Source organism: Phyllostomus hastatus, unplaced genomic scaffold (assembly GCF_019186645.2).
Source record: "Phyllostomus hastatus isolate PE091 unplaced genomic scaffold, TTU_PhHast_1.1 phas_contig_40, whole genome shotgun sequence".
In the NCBI taxonomy this organism is placed as follows: domain Eukaryota; kingdom Metazoa; phylum Chordata; class Mammalia; order Chiroptera; family Phyllostomidae; genus Phyllostomus; species Phyllostomus hastatus.
In genome coordinates this window covers 96325340-96344036 of record NW_025333872.1, presented here as the reverse complement: position 1 = coordinate 96344036, position 18697 = coordinate 96325340, and the positions used below count along the sequence as shown (strand labels likewise).

At 53.2% G+C, this 18697-nt stretch overlaps 1 protein-coding gene across 3 annotated transcripts in view; it reads left to right on the top strand.

The window, feature by feature from the left end:
• Positions 1-18697, top strand: part of PRKN (parkin RBR E3 ubiquitin protein ligase) — an 831387-nt gene that overhangs the window by 413595 nt on the left and 399095 nt on the right. For all 3 annotated transcript variants that reach the window (XM_045844065.1, XM_045844064.1, XM_045844066.1), the window contains exon 5: positions 16379-16462. In XM_045844065.1, coding sequence (XP_045700021.1) covers positions 16379-16462 — 84 coding nt within the window. The remainder of the gene's footprint in view (positions 1-16378; positions 16463-18697) is intronic.

Here is an 18697-nt window from a genome sequence, read left to right as displayed (position 1 = left end):
TTTTGATTTGAATTTTCCTAATGAACAATGATATTAAGCAATTTTTCATATGCTCACTGGCCATTTATGTATTCTTTGGAGAAATGTCCATTCAAGTCCTTTGTCTACTTTTTAAATTGGAGTGTTTGTCTTCTTGCTGAATTGTAAGAGTTTCTCATGTGTTCTGGATACAATTCCTTATGAGATACGTGATTTGCAAATATTTCCTCCCATTTGGTGGGTTATCTTTTTGCTTCATGGAAGGTGTTCCTGATGCACAAAAGTTAAGTTCAATGTATCTGTATTTTCGCTGTTTGCTTCTGCTTTTTGTTTCACGTCTGAGAAACCGATCTCAACCCCAAGGCCAGAAAGATTTATTCCTAAGTTTTCTTCTAAGAGCTCTCCCATTTTACCCCCTCCATGAAGCATCTGACCCATTGAACTTAAGTTTCGTACATAGCATGAAGCAGGGATACAGCTTCGTCCTCTTGTGTGTGGGTAGCCAGCTGTCCTTGTACCAAAGGTACCAAAGGGTCTTGGTACCTTTGTTGACGATCAGTCAAATATTTGTTTGAATTTACCTGTGAATCCCTCTGGGTCTGGGCTGTTCTTTGTTGGAAGTTTTAGAACTATTAATTCATATCTCTACTTATTATGGGTGGGTTTCTTCAGATTTTATGTCCTCTAGAATGAGTTCCGGTAGTTTGTGTTTTCTTGGATTTGTCCATTTCACATGCGTCATCTAATTGGTTGGCATACCATTACCTACTTCTCCAAATCAATTATCAGCATCCAAAATCCAGTGTCTTTGTGCAAGGCATTTATTTCCTAAAAACACAAAAAATACTCAAAATATTTTTACTAAGCCAATTTAATTTTTTCTAATAAATGCTGTTCTCTTTAAAGTTAGAGAAGTGTGACAAACGGCTTGAGGAGTGGATAGATGGCCAGTTACATGTAAACCCTCCCAAACATCATCAGTTTGTAGTTCTCCAGTGACGGGGAGAAGCATGGTTTTTAGCTCCTCGTTAATTCCGTCCCTGCTGAGAGGTGAGGGGTCACAGAACGGCCATGGCTCCCACATCCTGGGTTGTTAGAGTGCTTCAGGGGTCCTCGGACTTCTGGGATCCCCCTTCTTGGAATTACAGCTGGGATTCAGAGTCAACTTAGTCCGCCGTTCCAATTTTTTTTCTTTACCTGCTTCCTCTCTGAGTAATGAGAAGGTGGGTGACACCCTGGCCCCTCCTCACTGAGGTGGGACAGGTTAAGGAGTTTGGATTGGGACTGGAATGCCCCCCCACCATCACCCCCATGCTCCCCATTGTGCTGTCTCCTCGCATCTCTGCATCCCAACCCCCACCCCGGGCCTCCCACGCAGAGGCCAGGGGAGCTGCTGGGTGTGGGAACCGTCCGTGAGCCCCTGAGGCTGATGCCGCCCAGAGCCCGGCTCAGGGTGAGTGCCCGTTTCCGAACCGAATTTAACCAAAACGAACTCCAGCCTGCAGCTCTAAACTTACTTTAACCAAGTGCAAATATACACATATATTTGGTTTCTCTTCCTTCCACCACTTCCTTATCGCATGTCCTCATGTTCTCATCTCATATTAAAATTGGTTTTTAAGAACTGTTTCTGATACTATTGACAATTTAATACGATTTTAGTCATCATGGTGCAACCTGAGCATTTCCATTGGAAACATTTGCTAATATCGTGAAACGAGAACAATCGGCCGCACGTTACAAAGTAAGTGGTACTTGTAGTGACACAAAAACAAAAACTCTCCTCCTTGCTCGTGCATTTGTCCTTCCGGCCCCACCTCCACGGGGACTTGAGCCCTGCTCTGGGGCCTTAGAAAAGGGACGTTCTCCGCGCAGCGAGACTGGCCCCGCGGCGCGTTCGCTGGGCTCCTTACGGCACGTTCTTCACCTTCTACAGTCCATGTTCCTTCCCTGGCATTTTCACATTCTCATCTCAGTTTCAGCGTCCATTTCATCCAGGCACTCTCAATTATTCATTGCATTCAACAACTAGGTGTGAAGCACGTATTTTACGCACAACGGCCACCGAGGTTCGGAAGAGCTCCGTTCTCTCGAGGAGCCTTGCGTCCCAGCTGGAGAGACAGGCTTTCCTCGACGGGCGCACGAGCGATGCTGCAGTGAGACGAGACAAACGCGGCCAAGGAGCCGCGGCGCCAGAGCTGCTGGCAGCCACCTAGACGCCCACCGACGGGGCGGCCCTCTCCTCTGATGGACTGATGGAGGCCAGCCTCGCCCGGAGATCGTCCCGGGCGCCCTCGTCTGGGACTGAGTCTTGATCCTCAACACCTGATTTTGGTCGGCACCGAGTTTATCTGTTCATAAACAAATAAAAATGTTTAAAAAACCTCGTTTTTAAAGATTGTGTTTCCATGTGCAGACTTGCTACCATGGTAACAGCTTCTCGTTTTGCTTATCCGTCTCTTCATCTTTTTTCTTCTCCGTTAGTGAAAAGGCTGCTCTCTCCTCACCATGTCCGTGTGCCACGGAGCTTTCTGTCCTCAGAAAAAGATTCTGTGTGTTTGCTTTTTTTTTTAAAAAAAACGCATCTCCAGGGTTCTCTGATTTCAAAACAGGCCTGGCAAATAAGGAGCCCACTCGTGCGTTCAGAGGCTCCGAGCTTCCAGAAGTACCCGGATTAGTTATGAACTCATTAAAAATTAAAGTGGTCGCATGCCAGCTGGGGGGTGGCTTCATTGCAAACAGCAGAGAGAAACACTCCCCCGAGGAGCCATTTGTAAGGGGGATAATGAAAGAGTGTAATTTTTATTAAAAGAAAAGGGTACGCATTGATTCTGAGTTCACTCTCTACTTATTGGTGGTTGGACTGTGAACATTCTCAAACTAACGTAAGGGCTTTCACGGAGAAACTTCTAAAGCCTTGAAAAGAAAAATGCCATTAATGTAACTAATGAGATGGATAGAATATAATCGAAATTCTCTATCATAGGCAATGCTATGTAAATGTATTTTTTAAAACCTTTGTTACTTTATGTTCTATTTTTTTTCACAGTCACTTTTATTTACAATAAAATTTCTCAGTCCCGAGATCCCAAATTCTTCGAAAACACAGGCACAGTTTTTGTCGTGGAAACACCCTCAGACAGAGGCGGGCCGAGGTGAGGGTGACAACACGAGGGCGTGGCCCCCTTCCCCTGGTCAGCCGGTCCTCCCAAACATCCAACGGATTTCTACACAGTAGCCCGCATCAATGCTTATTTTGTTGGAATTTGACCCGTTTGAGATGAGAATAGATGGAAAATATTTTAACACCCTGCCCACCCCCCCCGCAATTGCCAAGCTTTTGTTTTTGTACCGTTTGCTTTTAACAGTTATTCACGTTTGAAGCAAAACTAGATCGGCCTGCCCACTGTTTGAGTTCCCTCCGGCTGGCATCCCGTCCTGTGTCAAGTGCCGGGCACCGCTGGGTCCCCGCCGAGTCTCGGGGCATTGGAGTGGGCGCCGCATCCCGCGTCGTCGACCGCCAACGTTCACCGCAGAGCTGGGCACGTGGCAGAGGCGTGCTGGGTGTGGGAGGGACTGAGACCCTGACGCTACTGCTCATTTGGAGTCTCGTTAGGTCGAAGCCTGTCAGTTCGCAGAAAGCACTGTTGTGAGTCGTCCTACCTCGGGACCCAAAGACCTGCGATGTAATCACCCCTTACCTTCAGCTCGCTTGTTCGCCTATTTGGGGCCAACGCCTCGTTCTCCGTCTCCGTCCCCACAGCCAAATGGGATTTAGTCGGGCAGTTTTCCGTTCCTGTGCGCAGGCTTGCACGGTCTGTCCCGGGGGTGTCCTCGCCTCCCTCCGCTGCCGACGTGCCCCCCATGTGCCCCCTCCCAGCAGCTCCTGGTCTCCACGGGGCTTTGAGGCTGTGCTCCTGTGTCCCGTCTGGGTCTGACCTCCGAGACCTACGGCCTAGTTCCCACGGCCCCCCTACGCGAGGACTCTGTATGTGCCCACAGGGGACACTCACAGCGGACACCGGTGACTAGTCTGTCCTGGTGCAGCGACTGGAGGTGATAGAACGGCGTGTCGCCTTAGATGCTGGATCAAAAGCCGGGCTCTGGAGACTGTGTGTGTGCACTGAGTGGGGGACCTCCAGGCTGCCTGACGGCCCCAGGGGCACGGCCGGTGTGTCCCTCGGGTGCTTGGTGTGCTCGCATCCAGTGACCGTCTTCCGCCTCCTAACGAAGCCTGCTTGGTTTTTGCAGACGCACCGCAGAGATGCCGCGCTGCCCCTAACTAGAGCACAAACACTCCACTTAGGAGCACCGTGCGGGAAAATTCATTAATGTAGACTTTCACTGAGTACAGCATTAGTGTAAATTGCCTTCTTGAAAGCATCAGTAGCCCAGGCAGGTCTCAAGTGATCCACATAATACTGCAACACAATTGTCCCGTGAAACTCATGAATTTACGTATTATCATGATTTTTGGCTCTTCGCGTAAGTTTTATTCTTTACGAATACCCAAATAGTGGTAAACAGTGATACCTAAAATGCTGTGGCAGGCCTTTGGATACCTGTCTGGTCACCCCAGGTGTGTGTCTGCCTGGTGCACCCACCCTCTGTAGGGATTTTCCTGAATATGAACAAACTCCCTCCCACAGCCTCGTTGAGACAAGCCAGCCACTGGAATCTCTGGCGTCACCCGGGACCCACCCTGCAGCTGCCCCATCACTGGGACCCACCCTGCAGCTGCCCCATCACTGGGACCCACCCCGCAGCTGCCCCATCACCTGGGACCCGCACTGCAGCTGCCCCATCACCCGGGACCCACCCTGCAGCTGCCCCATCACCCGGGACCCGCACTGCAGCTGCCCCATCACTGGGACCCACCCTGCAGCTGCCCCATCACTGGGACCCACCCTGCAGCTGCCCCATCACTGGGACCCGCACTGCAGCTGCCCCATCACTGGGACCCGCACTGCAGCTGCCCCATCACTGGGACCCGCACTGCAGCTGCCCCATCACTGGGACCCGCACTGCAGCTGCCCCATCACTGGGACCCGCACTGCAGCTGCCCCATCACTGGGACCCGCACTGCAGCTGCCCCATCACTGGGACCCACCCTGCAGCTGCCCCATCACTGGGACCCGCACTGCAGCTGCTTCCTCTGCAGACGTCACACCATGTAGCTGCCTTTCCAGTACACCAATAGACCTGTGAGCAAACCTCAATAGGAATTGAAAAAGATTCTATGATTTGGCTTTTAAGTACATATCATATTCAACATTTGGAAAGGGAAACTGAACTAGCCACTCAGATATTTTGAATAATATGAATACCATACATTTAATATCTTTGATCTCTTTGAAAAATTAAATGGCACTCATAATTATTACTTCTATTGTTTTTGGAAATTTATCACATTTTATTATTTTAATTGTTTAAGAATTTTCCATTAGAAGATTTTTTTTAGATTTATTTATTTTTAGAGAGAGAAGGGAGAGAGAGAGAGAGAGAGAGAGATCAATGTGTGGTTGCTGGGGGTTATGGCCTGCAACCCAGGAATGTACCCTGGCTGGGAATCGAACCTGCAACACTTTGGTTCACAGCCCGCACTCAATCCACTGAGCTACGCCAGCCAGGGCTTGATTAGAAGATTATTAATGTCCCTGGACCACTAACAATTTCAGCAACCACCAGCTGTTAACATTAAATCTCAGAGACGTGAAGAAATATCAACTTCTCTCTTTGTTAACTATCAGTTCATATACAGATTACAGGGCTTTGTTGTGGATGCTTCGAGCAGAGTATGTCAGGGTTTTTGTTGTTGTTTTTAACCTGAAATGCAAATAGTTCTTAAGGCACAGACAGCACTGGCAGTGCGCTTTGTTTTGTTTTCAAAAGCTTTCTGGCATCAAGACAGTGTAATAAAAAGTGGTCTGTAATGATTTTTAATTTGCGAAAAAGCAAGGTGAATCTCTATGAAGGAGATTTGATATCCGATTACTAGGCAGGAAGACATGTTTCATTCATCATCTGAAGAAAGTTATTATTTCTATTTGTGGGAGTGAAAACTTTAAATTGCAATGCAAAGCACTGAGCATCCTGGTCTACCTGCGTTGATTTTCCGTATCTATGTTGTAGAATAGCCTGCCTGGTGCTTTATATGGTAATTCCAATAGTGTGGCTTAACACAAAGCAAAGTGGGGAGGCCCGACCTTGCCCAGTGTATTGATGGCAGAAGACCACTTTTCCTGTTTTTGCCGTCGTGTTATTCTGACGACAGACTTGTGGAGCAGACGCAGCTGATGCCAGTGCTTGTCGTGACCCTGGACAACCACGAGCTTCGGGGCATCTAAAGGACTCGCCCAAGGGCACAACTGAGCACGTAGTGAGGCCTGAGCTCCCGTGCTGCTGTCCCGTATTCCGTGTTTTTCCATTACCCTGTTTCAGGAATTGCTTAAACCATGGGATTCTGATGAACACGTAGGGTGGTGGCCATCATTCTGTCTCTTCATTTGATGCAGAGAAACCTCTGTTTCCATCAGCCTCGGTAGCTGGGGAGTGGGGGGTGGAATTCTAGGGGCAGGCACTTGGCAGAAGATTTCAAGCAGAGAAAAGCAGTAGGCGACAACCTAGACAATGGCACGTGTACTTGCAGCGAGCAATAGCGGGGTGGGTGAGGAATATTTGATGACGAATTATGAGACGTCATGTTCCAATAAGCAGAACTTAAAAGCGGTATTATCCCGGTTCTGTAAAAGCATCATCAGTATTGCTAAGTATGTCCTCGGACCTTCTAAGGAAAGATACGAGGAAGTCACAGGGTGTTGTAACCAGAGGAAAGATCCAAGGAGATTGCGAGGAAAGTGGGGCTGTGTCTGGGAGTGTACCTACCTGTGTACTTACATGGAGGGATGGCTAGAGCCACAGCAGGGAGGACTGGGAGGGAGCAGGGGGTCGCCCACACAGGGCTGCAGGCGCTGGCTGGGGAAAGGGGCACGGTGTCCTGAGCCTGGGGTGGGGCCCCTGGAGGGTTTTAAGCAGCACTGTTAAATGAGGTCAGGCTCTCGTTTTTCTGTGGAGATGGATACCTTACGGGCAGGTGGTGGAGAGGATGCTGGAAGGAGCCAGGACGGGGAGCAGGACACTAGTTAGCAAGTCACCGCCACCCTCCCAGAGCAAGAAGGAGGTCTCCGATGAGGCTGCCGCTCCAGGTCTGGGAAGGGGGACAGAACACCCACAGGTACGCGGAGGACAAGACTTGCTGAATAAGAATTCAGTTTTTATTAACTTTGTTGGCGTGACGTTGGTGAATAAAATTATGTAGGCTTCACGTGTACGGCTCTACAATACGTCATTTGCATATTGCAGGGGTGGGGCCAGTAAAGGGTAAACGGGGTCAAGTATGTGGTGTCGGGAGAAGATTTGACTCTGGGTGTTGGCCACACAAAAGAATTTACCTTTGAGCTGGAAAATCTGCCTCGGTATTTCTAGTGGCTCCTGAACGTCCTTCTTGCTTGTCCAAGAGATCGTAGGTTCCTCGAGATCTTAGACTTGGCATTCACGTTCCCTCGTGCCCTCACATCGGCCTGTTCTGACGGACCGGTGCCACCAGGGGTCCTTGCTCGGTGACCCGCCCTTCCGCCTGGTGGAAAGGTCCGAGGGCTGAGCTGTGGGGCGTGGACGTCAACTCGTCCGCCTCCCTCTGCTCGCCGGGCCGTCCGCCGTCAGAGCTGTGCCGCCCGTGTGCTGACCACCGGGGAGTTCCGAGAAAAGGCCGCGTCACTTCTGGCTCGGGGGTCCTGTGCGAAGGCGGCTTATGAAGGAGGGTCCAATGATGAGTTTGTCAGACCAGATCTTGTCCTACTCTTTCTTCAAGCATTAATCTGGAAACTCGCGTGATGCGATCTACACTTAACGTTTCCCAGTTGTAGCTGCCCCATCTTATTCACACAAGTGAAGCAGAAATCTTTCTATAGGTTTACGGGCGTTTAGGCGTACGTGTTTATTTCTGGTGCGTTTTTTTGTCCTTTCCAAGGGGAGCACCCAAGGTAGCCAGCCTTTGCTTAGTCGTTTGTAGGTGGAGGACAGAGACACCACCGAGTTGTCCAGAAAAGTAGCTTTGTTACAAAGCTTGGAAAAGTGTGACTGTAAGTTACAATCAAAATATTACTACTTTTCTTGGCTCTGGGAAAAGCGATGGCAGATGCGATCTAAATTGGCTTCAATTAAGTAACGTGGTTTTGAGACAATATTTTCTTAAACCAGAGCATAAATTTGGTGAGAGACACGCTGTGTGTGTCCCTGTGCCTTTAGACAATGTCGCAGTCACGTGTATGAGTGGATTTGTCAGGGCGGCCTGCGTCAGAACCCCGCACAAACATGCCTTCCCTGGCGGACTGCTTTCAAGGATCATAATCCGTAGTTGTAATCTATGGAATACATGTGAACAAATTGTGTATATGTACTGAACTCATGAGATTTAAACTGTTAGAAATGAGCGAATGTTGAATTTAAAAACCCTTGATCTATTGGCTGATGCCGTATGTATTTTAAATGGAGCCAGTGTGAGATGTCAGGATAAAAAACCAACAAGAGTCTGAAATAGATTTCAAATTATTATAGACAGATGTAATCCTGTGAGTAAAGGACACAAATTTAGAGCAAGATCTTTTTTTTTATTTTCTTTTTTAAGAAATTTATTTATTTGAGAGAGGGGAGGGAGGGAGAAAGAGAGGGAGAGAAACATCAGTGTGTGGTTGCCTCTCGTGCGCCTCCTACTGGGGACCTGGCTCAAAACCCAGGCCTGTGTCCTGACTGGGAATCGAACCAGTGACCCTTTGGTTCGTAGTCAGGTGCTCAGTGCACTGAGCCACACCAGCCAGGGCATTATTTTACTTTCTTATCATAAACTGCCCTGGATTTTTCATTTTTATTAAACATTGGCAGTTCATGGAACAGTTGTTTGGTAGATGGGGAGGTGGGGAAAGCTATGTTGAAGGAGTACTGAGCTAACAGTCACAGCTACCGGACAAGAAGCCCCGCCCAGGTCTGTCTACTTACTTGCACCCATTTTGCTCCGGCGGCAGCACGAACAGAGCCCCCAGGCAGCTATGACGCGGCCAACCCACTCACAGGGAACGGTTGCAGTAGCGGACCTCAAGGTTTTAGAACATCGGCTGACCGCCTCCCTTCCGCCCCTGCCTTTGAACCAGGAGGGCAGCGGGTGCTGGATCGACAGGCACCAGCGCATGCATGTTACTGACGCAGCCAGCCTCGGAGACTCGGTGCGTGCCTTCCTGCCGTCGCTGTGGGCTGCCGCCCCCCCACCCCCATGGGACAAAATCACACACCTGCTCACAGGGCGATTGCATGGGGGTTTAAACGCAGGCATAAGTGAGGGGTGTCGAGAAGAAGCTGGGAGGCTCGGCTCCCCGAGCAAAGGCAGGGACGGGAGGAGGTAAAAGTGTTTTCTAGAAGGTATTATTATTGAAGAACAGTGAGAATTGGCCCTGGCTGGCGTAGCTCAGTGGATTGAGTGCGGGCTATGAACCAAAGTGTCGCAGGTTCGATTCCCAGTCAGGATACATGCCTGGGTTGCAGGCCACAGCCCCCAGCAACCGCACATTGATGTTTCTCTCTCTTTCTCCCTCCCTTCCCTCTCTAAAAATAAATACATAAAGTCTTTAAAAAAAAAGAAAAGTGAGAATTAGAACGATCCATAACCATGGTCTACTCCGCTCTTCGACAACAGTCTTCCCCAGTTCACTTGATGAAAGAACTGTAAACAGAAAGAAGAGAGTTTTAGATAAGTTAGTTTCATTTACTCCAAAATATTGAGCTAAAGGGGAGGAAAAATAGTAAACCCTGATTGGGGGAAATTCTTCCCTAACCGAGTGGGGCGAATTGCTTTTGTTGTGAACTCCAGCCAGTCCGAATTAGCCCTGAGAACGCTCAGCTAACTACAGGTTTAGCTGGTTTTAATTGAGGAATAAGACTTTTTCTCTCCTCTCTCGTTAGGCCATAAATACACAGGCAGGGGTGACTTTCAGAGGCAGCGGGGCCTTGATTGTAACAGAGGAGGGGGGAGCAGGGGAGAGAGAGAAGGAGGGAAATGGTACAAGTGTCTCAAAATGAAGGGCCCACAGAAGAACGCTCACACCAAAACTGTGTTCCATGGGTGTTACACTGGCCTGTGGTTAAAAAAAAAAAAAAAAAAACAACTTGGCCAGCATGCACATCCAGGGACAACCCGCCTTTCCTTTCGGCCCGCGATATTTTTGTATGTCTGCTTTTTGTGGTTGAGGGTGATGCTGATTGCGAAGAAGGCCTTGCTCTTTTCAGTCCCGCAAACCCCAGCTCCGGAGGGGCCAGGAGAACCCTGGCCCATGGGCGGGCAGTCCCATGGAGCTGTCTGGCTCTGGGAACAGAACCTCCTGATACGTGCCGCGCCGCTGGGCTGGAGGCACAGCCAGGCCATATGCGTTTCACGCCTGACTGAGGGAGACCCGTCCCGGGTCATTCCCCTTTAAGACCCTTGAGAAGTGATTTTCCTCCCGGTCTCCACCCACCTCGTCTAGCTGGGTGCCCACTCGGGTCCCGTGAGCACGATGGGTTGGCTTCGTGGGCCAGCCACGACTGTCCCCCTATTGATGCAGCGTCGTGGATGATCGATCACATGGATGCAGCAGACCGAGTTATGATCTCCGTACGGTTTTCACCGTTGTCCTCTGTTATCTCATGCTTTCCCTTTCTTGAACAAAAGGCGGCCGATTGAGCCGAGTGCCAGTTGGGGATTTAGAGTCGTACAGGACGCACCAAACGGTCAGGCGTTATTCACGGAGCTTTATTTTGAGAACTAAATAATAATGCTTATGGGAGGACGATGGTATCAGGGCATTCCCTGGAATTCTAATAAACTTCTTATCGCATTTAATAAGCATAGTCTGGCCCAGTCATAACTGTCAAGATAGAAAGCCAGCTGAGATAAGTCTGAAGCTTTACACGATAGTAAATGTTGTTATTCAAATAGCTGTGCGTGCCCTGACTTGAAATGAGGGCCACCGTAGGGTGCCGCCTGCGTACCCTAATCCGTGCTGCAGCGAACTCACCCCGCGCCGTGGCAAGATTATTCTCAGCAGCCAGAGCTCGAGCGGATGAAGGTAATCGTGTGGCTCTAAATTAAATCTGTTAAGAGTGCATAAAAGTGAATCACTGTATGTCTTTATTTGTCTCCATTGTTTAAATTCTATGAAATAGGACAACAAAAAACAGACCCCACTGCGGTTTAAATCTTCTGTCAGCGCGACATGCCCCCAGGAAAGCCGTCAGCACTTAGTCGCATAACTGAAGGCGCCTCGTGGTTTATGAGCGGTTTGGCCACTGGGGATCGTGAAGGAAGGAGCGCCGCATTCGGCGTTTAATGCGTTTAGCATGACGGCACCCCGCCTGTGGGGACTCTCGATAAATCACGGCCGCGGTCGCCTCTGTCAACAGCCAGCGGGGCTGCCGTGCCGTGGCCCGAGACTCACAGCAGCGCCGAGTTCTGGAGGAGATGTGATCTCTCTCTCCTGTGATGACTTCCTTGGATGCGAAGAGCATGTTATCGAGGATTAGATTATGAAATGCTTTCTTGGGGCGGCACGAAGCACACTTCAGTCGTGGGAGGAAGTCTGTCTTCTGCCCAGTGATGTTCTGGAAGCTGCAGGGAGAACCCAGTCTTTGGGGAGAGTTTCCGAGGCCAGCCGAGCTACCCTGTTTACACGGCAGATGCGTCACCCCCTGTGCGCGGCGCCGGGTCACGGACCCGCTCCGGTTAACTGCTGACGCCAGCGGCGCGTCATGATGGACGAGGCATCTCGTCTGCTGGCCGCTGGCATTGATTGCACTTGGGGCTGTCTGCAGTGGGGCGAATAGCGAGTCCCAGCACCCACGCAGCTCCCCTGCCTCTGCACTAACCAAGTTCTCCGTGGCGTCTTGTATTTGACCATGGGTTTTCCCATCAACTGGCTCATCCCTTACCTGATTTGACCCTGAGCACTTGTTACCCACAATGCACAGACAGGCAAGTGAGGCAAACAGCTGTTAAATCGGTTAGCCTAAACCCTAGGGAAAGTATGTCTAGAACTTAGATCTTCTGGCACTTTGTGTACAGAGGTGCTTTCTGTGGTCACGGTTTTCTTGTACTACTGTCATTTGGCAGCGCCCTCTAACGTTTATTGAACATTAACTGCGTGATGGTATTATACTAGTAATACCATACAATCAGTATTCCCGCGTTACACATAAGAAACAAACGTTCTGATCCATCAACTTCCCCATCCTTGTGCGCTGGCAACACCCATTAGATTTGAAACTCAGTCCAGCTGGTGCAAAAGTATCAAAACATTATTTGTGACCTTGGCATCCTCATTGCTTTGAAATCAGAACTTTGCGTAGTATCCCATTTCACTGTGTGTGTGATTGAATCAGACTATGGACTCCAACTGTGGTGTGGGCCGGTTAAGGTAGTGAGAGTGCTGTGCAGAAGGGGTGAACCGGACATGAACTAATTCTCAGTGCCGTCCGGTGGGGGGAGGGACCCCGGGGACCCCCACCCCCGGGCCGGTGGCACGTGGTTCCGCCCTCCCAGATCGGGGTCCTGCCTTCTGTGCCCGAGCGTCCCTCTCGCCGTCCGACTGCCGCTCGCTCCTCAGGGCTCAGCGGAAACGAAAACTCCTTCCAGAAACGGGGGTCGTGCCACGGCGCCATTTTCCTGTTGTGCGTGCGTCACGTGGCTGTGTTCACGTAACGTTTCACGTCGTCGTTTTCGGCTGCTGGTAGGATCAGTCAGGACGAGTCCCCAGGTGTCACCTCTGGCTGTGATTTTCCACTCCCCTCGCACTCGAAGGGCCTGCGTCACTGCCCCAAGCAACCCCTCTTCCGAACGCAGGGGTCAAGGGCTCTAGGCTTTTCACTGAACTGACTTCTCACTCGGGGCCCGGGAACAGCCGCTCCTCCACACTGGGGCGATCAGACGGGGAACGACAGGCTGTCACAGTTTTGGGGGGTTTTTTTCAGTAATTTACAGTAGGTCAAGGACTGCCAAACACTTTCAGTTGAGGGCTAGTCAGTAAGTATTTTGGGCTCTGTGAGTCACGTGGCCTGTGCTGAAACCCAGCCCTGCCCTCGGAGAGCGGCACAGACCACCCAGGAGTCACCGCCGGGTTCTGGCGAGCTTCCTCGGGGACAGGGGACGTGAGTGTCATTTACTGTTCACGTGCCATCGAGTAGTGCCCCCTCCTTCCGCTCCCCCTTTCCCACCATGCAAACACCCAAAACCATCCCGCGTTTGTGGGCCGCACGGAAGGAAACCAGCCGCAGGCCGGAGAGGCCAGCAGGCCCGAGCTTGCTGCCCCCGCCATTGAGTTCAAGGGGTTTGTGTGTTTTCCTTGGCTGTAGTTAATACTGGGCATGAAAAGGAGCAAGTTTTCTAAAAAGCAGCCAACTGATTCTTTACGGCGATGTGTATCTCACCCTGTCCTGACAGGATTTTCAGACGAGTTTCTCCACCTTTGAGAAGTGAAATCTCTCTTTGGGTGGGGGGTGGGGTTCTCTCCATGGTATTCCCCCCTCTACAGTGCGCGGGGCTTTGTCGTCTTGGGGACACCGTCACGCCCAGCAAAGACTGTCATTACAGACGCTGCGGCCACAGAACCCCAGAAACATGGCACGGGGCGATCACCCAGTTAACCCTGCACGTTTTCTCCCACTAGGAGGGTGCAAAGTTGCATCTGCTTTGTAGCGGCATAAACCCACGGGGCACTAGTTTTTTAGTGTGCGTGAGCAAGCACACGCTCCGAGGACCGAGTGTGACGTGGGACCTGCGTCCCAGCCGCTCCTGGCCCCATGGAATCTCCCACTCCCGGTGAGAAAGCGAGGCTGACGGGTGGGGGGCGGGTTCTGGGGACCACTGCCTTCCTTCCCTTTGACTTCAGTCCAGTGGTCCTTTTTATCAAGTGGCTATAAGCACACATATGCAGATGCCCTTGCAATAAGAAGCAGCAGGCTTTCCTAGCCCCGCCTTTGCTTCCGATTCTAACATTCGTACCTTCACTTTCATGTTGTCCAAGCCGCCTGTCGTAGGTATGTGGTTGCACAACCCTACCTGACACCCCCGTCCTCTTTTCAGTGGCGAGAGTGTGAGGCTGGACATCAAGTGGCTGCCCCATCCCATGACTGCAGCGGCGGCCTGTGAGAGCCTGCCCACACGGGGACGTGCACGGAAACGGAACCCCTTCCTCCCCGGTGACAGACGGATGGTCAGGAGCCCCGGCCCTTCTGTGTGGCTGGGGGATCATGTCCTCGTTGACCAGCCGTGTGTCTCTCGGTCGTGGGCCCCCAAGACTGTTTGCATGTCTGGGCTGCTGATTCACTGGGTGGACGTAGGACTCAGTGGACAGTCAGACACTTGGGAAAGGGGGCCCCGTGGCAGAAGGAAGGGCACTGGAGTGAAGTCGGAGGAAACCACAGACAAGCTGCCAGGCGTCCTGTCCCACCGGGTCACACAGGGCACGCCTGCCGCCCCAGGACGGTAACAGCCCAGCCCAGCGGTTTTCTCGGGGCTTCTCGTCGTGCGCCCGAGTCCGCGCTCACACTTTCAGGCATGGGGGGAGGGGGGCGTTCGGCATACACCCCGCTGTCTGCACACGCACTTTAGATGCTGCAGACCCTCGGGACCGGTAAGAGAACGGGGTGGGAGGCCTCCCCGCATCCGGAGTCCCAGACGGCAGCCACGGGCCAAGCTCGGAAGCGGCCTCTCTTAAGAGCCCGAGTCCCGGGCTGGCTGTGTGACCCTTTTCCTGTCATCGCTTCGTCCTTCCCGTTCAAGCTGTGGCTTTCAGAGCAATGGCCTGTGAATTTGTGATGTGTCTCCTTGTGAGGTTTGGCTTCAGGGCTTGGAGGGAGCTGCTCGGTCTCCCAGGCCGTGCCTGCTGCCCCTGGTTTTCCTCAACACAGCACGGGCGCGCTTTGTGCTGGTGGAGGAAGCAGGGAGGCCAGCGGGCCTCCTGCAGACCCCCGAGAGGGGCCGGGGACCCTCGGGTGCCTTCCGTGGTCCCTCTGGTTTCGGCGACAGGGTGTCCGGGTGGCTGCTTGGTCTGGGTCCGGGAGTGGGTGGTCCTGGTGCTGACTGGCGATGACGGATTCCACCCTAACTCTGACCTCTGGGTGGTCCCCACGTCCTCGGTAGTCAGTCACCGGAGCCCCAGCCCTGTCCTAACCTTCCTCGGCCGCTGCCTGGGCACTGGCTCTCACAACGCCCTTCCCTCCTTCCCTTCCTGCCCACTGCGGAGACGGTGGCACCCAGGTCTGCCCAGGCGTGAGCCCCTCCCAGGCACAGCCGCGGGGAGGGGGGCCCAGGCGGCCCCGCCCCTCCCTCAGGCTGGCGGGCGATCTTCTGAACGCCGAGACCTGCCAGGCGCACAGCAGCCTTCGAGACTCTGCGCCTCCGCATCCGAGAACGCGATGCCCCGTCCTCCGCTGAGTTAGTTGGTGATTAGGTGAGAGAGACGGTCGCAGGGTGGACTCCCTTCCCTCCAGGCCTTGGGGATGTTGGCAGTGCTTTAAAACTCTGGTTTGACTTTTGTTTCCGGTAGGTGATCCGACACTCTCTCTCTCTCTCGAAGATTTTAGGATCTCCTGTTTATGAAAATTAAACCTGATGGAAATTTAACTTTTTTCACGTTTGCGGCTCCAGGTCTCCCGCTGCCCTCGCTCCTTCCGCCCTTTTTCTGTTTGTTCTGAGAGCCCGCCTCCTCGCGCTCCTCCAGGGCACAGGGGCCCTGCTCTGCTTGCGCGTTTCTGGAGAGGCGGGAGTCTCTTCCCCCCCAGTGCTCCGTCTTCTCGCTGGTTCTACGATCTGCTGGTTCTTCAACCCATTTCCGTGGAGCCAGGGAGAGGGGCGAGCTGGGTCCGCTCAGCTGGCCCCTGTGACAGGCGGTCCCTTTGCAGTGCCCCCCGCCCCCACTGCAGGGCTGCCCTGAACAGTCCTTCTGGGTGTGATGTACGCGTGTGTGTGTTTTCATTTAAAGGTTGTCCGTTGAAGTCACCCTGAGTTTAAGAAATGTATTTAAGTTTTTAAGCAATCACATTGAACGGGAATGGGAGGTTACCACGTGTCCTTGAGCTTCCTGTTTGGAGCAAGGTGCCAAGTGTCGCTCATGAAAGTGGTCCCGACCTACCGGGCCCCTGGAGGGACCTCGAGGGCTGTGGCCCAGGCCCTGGAAGTCACGGGCCTCGGGGACCGTCGGGGGGGCACATGTTCACGCCGCGGTCACTTGGTGAGGACAGAGGGGTACAGCCTGTGTTAGGGAGAACATTCATGTCGCAGTGTGGGCACCGAGGACCTGTCTGTGTGTTCTTCCCCCAGGGCCCGTCCTGCTGGGAGGACGTCTTGGTCCCCGACCGGATGCGAGGCGAGTGCCAGTCTCCAGGCTGCCCGGGCACCAGAGCGGTGAGTACCCACCCGGTCTCGCCCCTTCTCGTCCTGGTGGCCCTCCCATGCTCACTGGGACATTACAATGCAGACGAAAACGCTGATGGACTCTTCTTTCCTCTCATGACATTTCCCAAAAATGTTTGTCACAGTCACCAGAAACTCCCCGTGGCATCGCCTGCCGGCGTTGCTTTCCTAGGGATGTGACCCCTTCAGGTGCCTTTGGTAAAATCGTGGCCACCTAAACCCCTCACAAAGTGGTACCAGGCGGTCGACCGAAGGCCAGCTCGGGGCCTGGCAAACGAGGGTCGCAGGACACGGCGTCGACGCTTTTCCTGACGCTGTGAGATCCGCGCCTTTCTCCAGCCGCGTCCTGGACACGGGTCGGCCGCCGGCCGGTGCGGGCGACCAGCTCCGCAGGTGGGTCGCCATCCTGTTCTCTGCGGTCCCTTGTCTTTCTCAAACAGGTGCCCTGTGTGTCGTGCGAGCGAATGTTGCTTCAAAGGGACGCTGAGCACTGACGTTATTTAAACATGTTACTGCTGTGGCCGTGCCTGTGACTTGTGTGTTGTTGGGCCGTTCACCTCGGAGCCCCTGGGTGGGCCCGGCATCGCCGGAGCGCGCACTCTCCCTGGGTCGTGAGCACCGTCCCGGCGCCGACACAAATGCCCGTGTCAGTTCACAAAGCGTCACCGCCCGCTGGCAGCTAAGGTCTCTGCTAAGGGACAGAGCCTGTCAACAGCAACAGGTGCGCCCAACCTGGGGTAGCCAGCCACGCCCCTCGGCAGGGTGGCCCCCCAGGTGGCAGTGCGCAGCGGCAACAGCCATTGTCCCTCGGCCTGGGGCGAAGGAGGACCAGGGACAGGTTTCCGTTGATGCAGATCCCGAGAGAAAATAGTGACTTGTGTGCCGCTCACAGAAATCGTACACAGCACAGTCCTGGAATTTCGCTTCTGGGATGAAATTAAAGCGTGTATATTTTGTAGGGGGGGAATTCTTAAGTATAATTATAAGTATGTGCATGCTTACAAATGTAGTGTGTATGTAATGTAGGATGCTTAATATGGAGATAAAATTATCTTAATAACACTGGTAATAGGTCTGTTCCCTGTGGTACGTGTCACATATCACGTGGTCTCCATGTCATCCTTATGGTCATGCGAGGCGCTTTGAGGATTCCCCCCGCATCATGGCCAGTGTGACCGCCTCTCACGTGCCTTGACGTTAACTGGCAGGACGCGGCTGCAGTGGAATGGGCTGTTTTGCGTCTGGAAAGTTTAGCTTCACATCAGCCAGGGGGAACCAGTGTTGAGCGGGGCCGAAAGTCACGGCCGTTGCTTGTTGCATAGCCAACTCGCCTTCGGTGTCAGTGCATGAGATGCCCCATAAATTAGTTACCCTGCAGCTCGAAGGGCCGACAGCCTCAAAACCCCTGGCAGCGCGCTCCTCCAGGTGCAGACCTGGATTAAACCGCGGGCGCGTCTTTGCAAAAGAACGGCTGCGCTGACAGCGTAGTAAAACAACTTCATACGCTAAAACTCCAGAGAAGCTGGGCTGCAGAGAGGCATTTTGTGGTCTGTAACCACGGACCCCTGGGCTCCGCCCACCTACGCCCTGCCCTGCCCCCCGGCGTCGGCAGCCAAACATTTGTTTCCAGCCCATCCCCCACAGGACGCCACGTAGGCCCCGGACCGTGCACACGTGGCTCTGTGGCTGTCGCCACGCCGTGGGCGCGCTACTGCACGGACCTGGGTCACAGCCGCAGAGTCTCCACTTCCAAAGGCGACTTTCCTCGGCCCCTCAAGGATGAACTCCTTTCTCCTGAGCAGGGCTGCGGGGCTGCTGCGGGGTCCCCGCCCTCCATGACGTACACCAGCCTCTCCTCCCCCCGCCCCCCCCGCCCCGCCTGCCCAGCCCGCCCCACCCCAACGTTGGCCACCCGCCCAAATCCCCCGCAGTGGGTCCAGGGACACACACAGGGGCTGCATGAGAGGCATTCCCACATTCCCCGCTCCCAGATCCTTTCTGCGGGGGGCGGGGGGCGGGGGGGGGGCGGGGGGTCTTCCCAATCCTGAAGGGGGGGTGCTTCCCAAGCCTGAAGGAGGCGGGAGCTCTGAGCCCAGACTCTCCCCTGCACCGCCCTCATCTGCGGGTTTTCTGGTAGGAAATGAGGGGGCTACGAGTCTTCAAAGGCCTTTCTGACCGAACACCCAAGAATTAGTGGGTCCGAGGCTGGCTCGCCGGGGCTTCCGC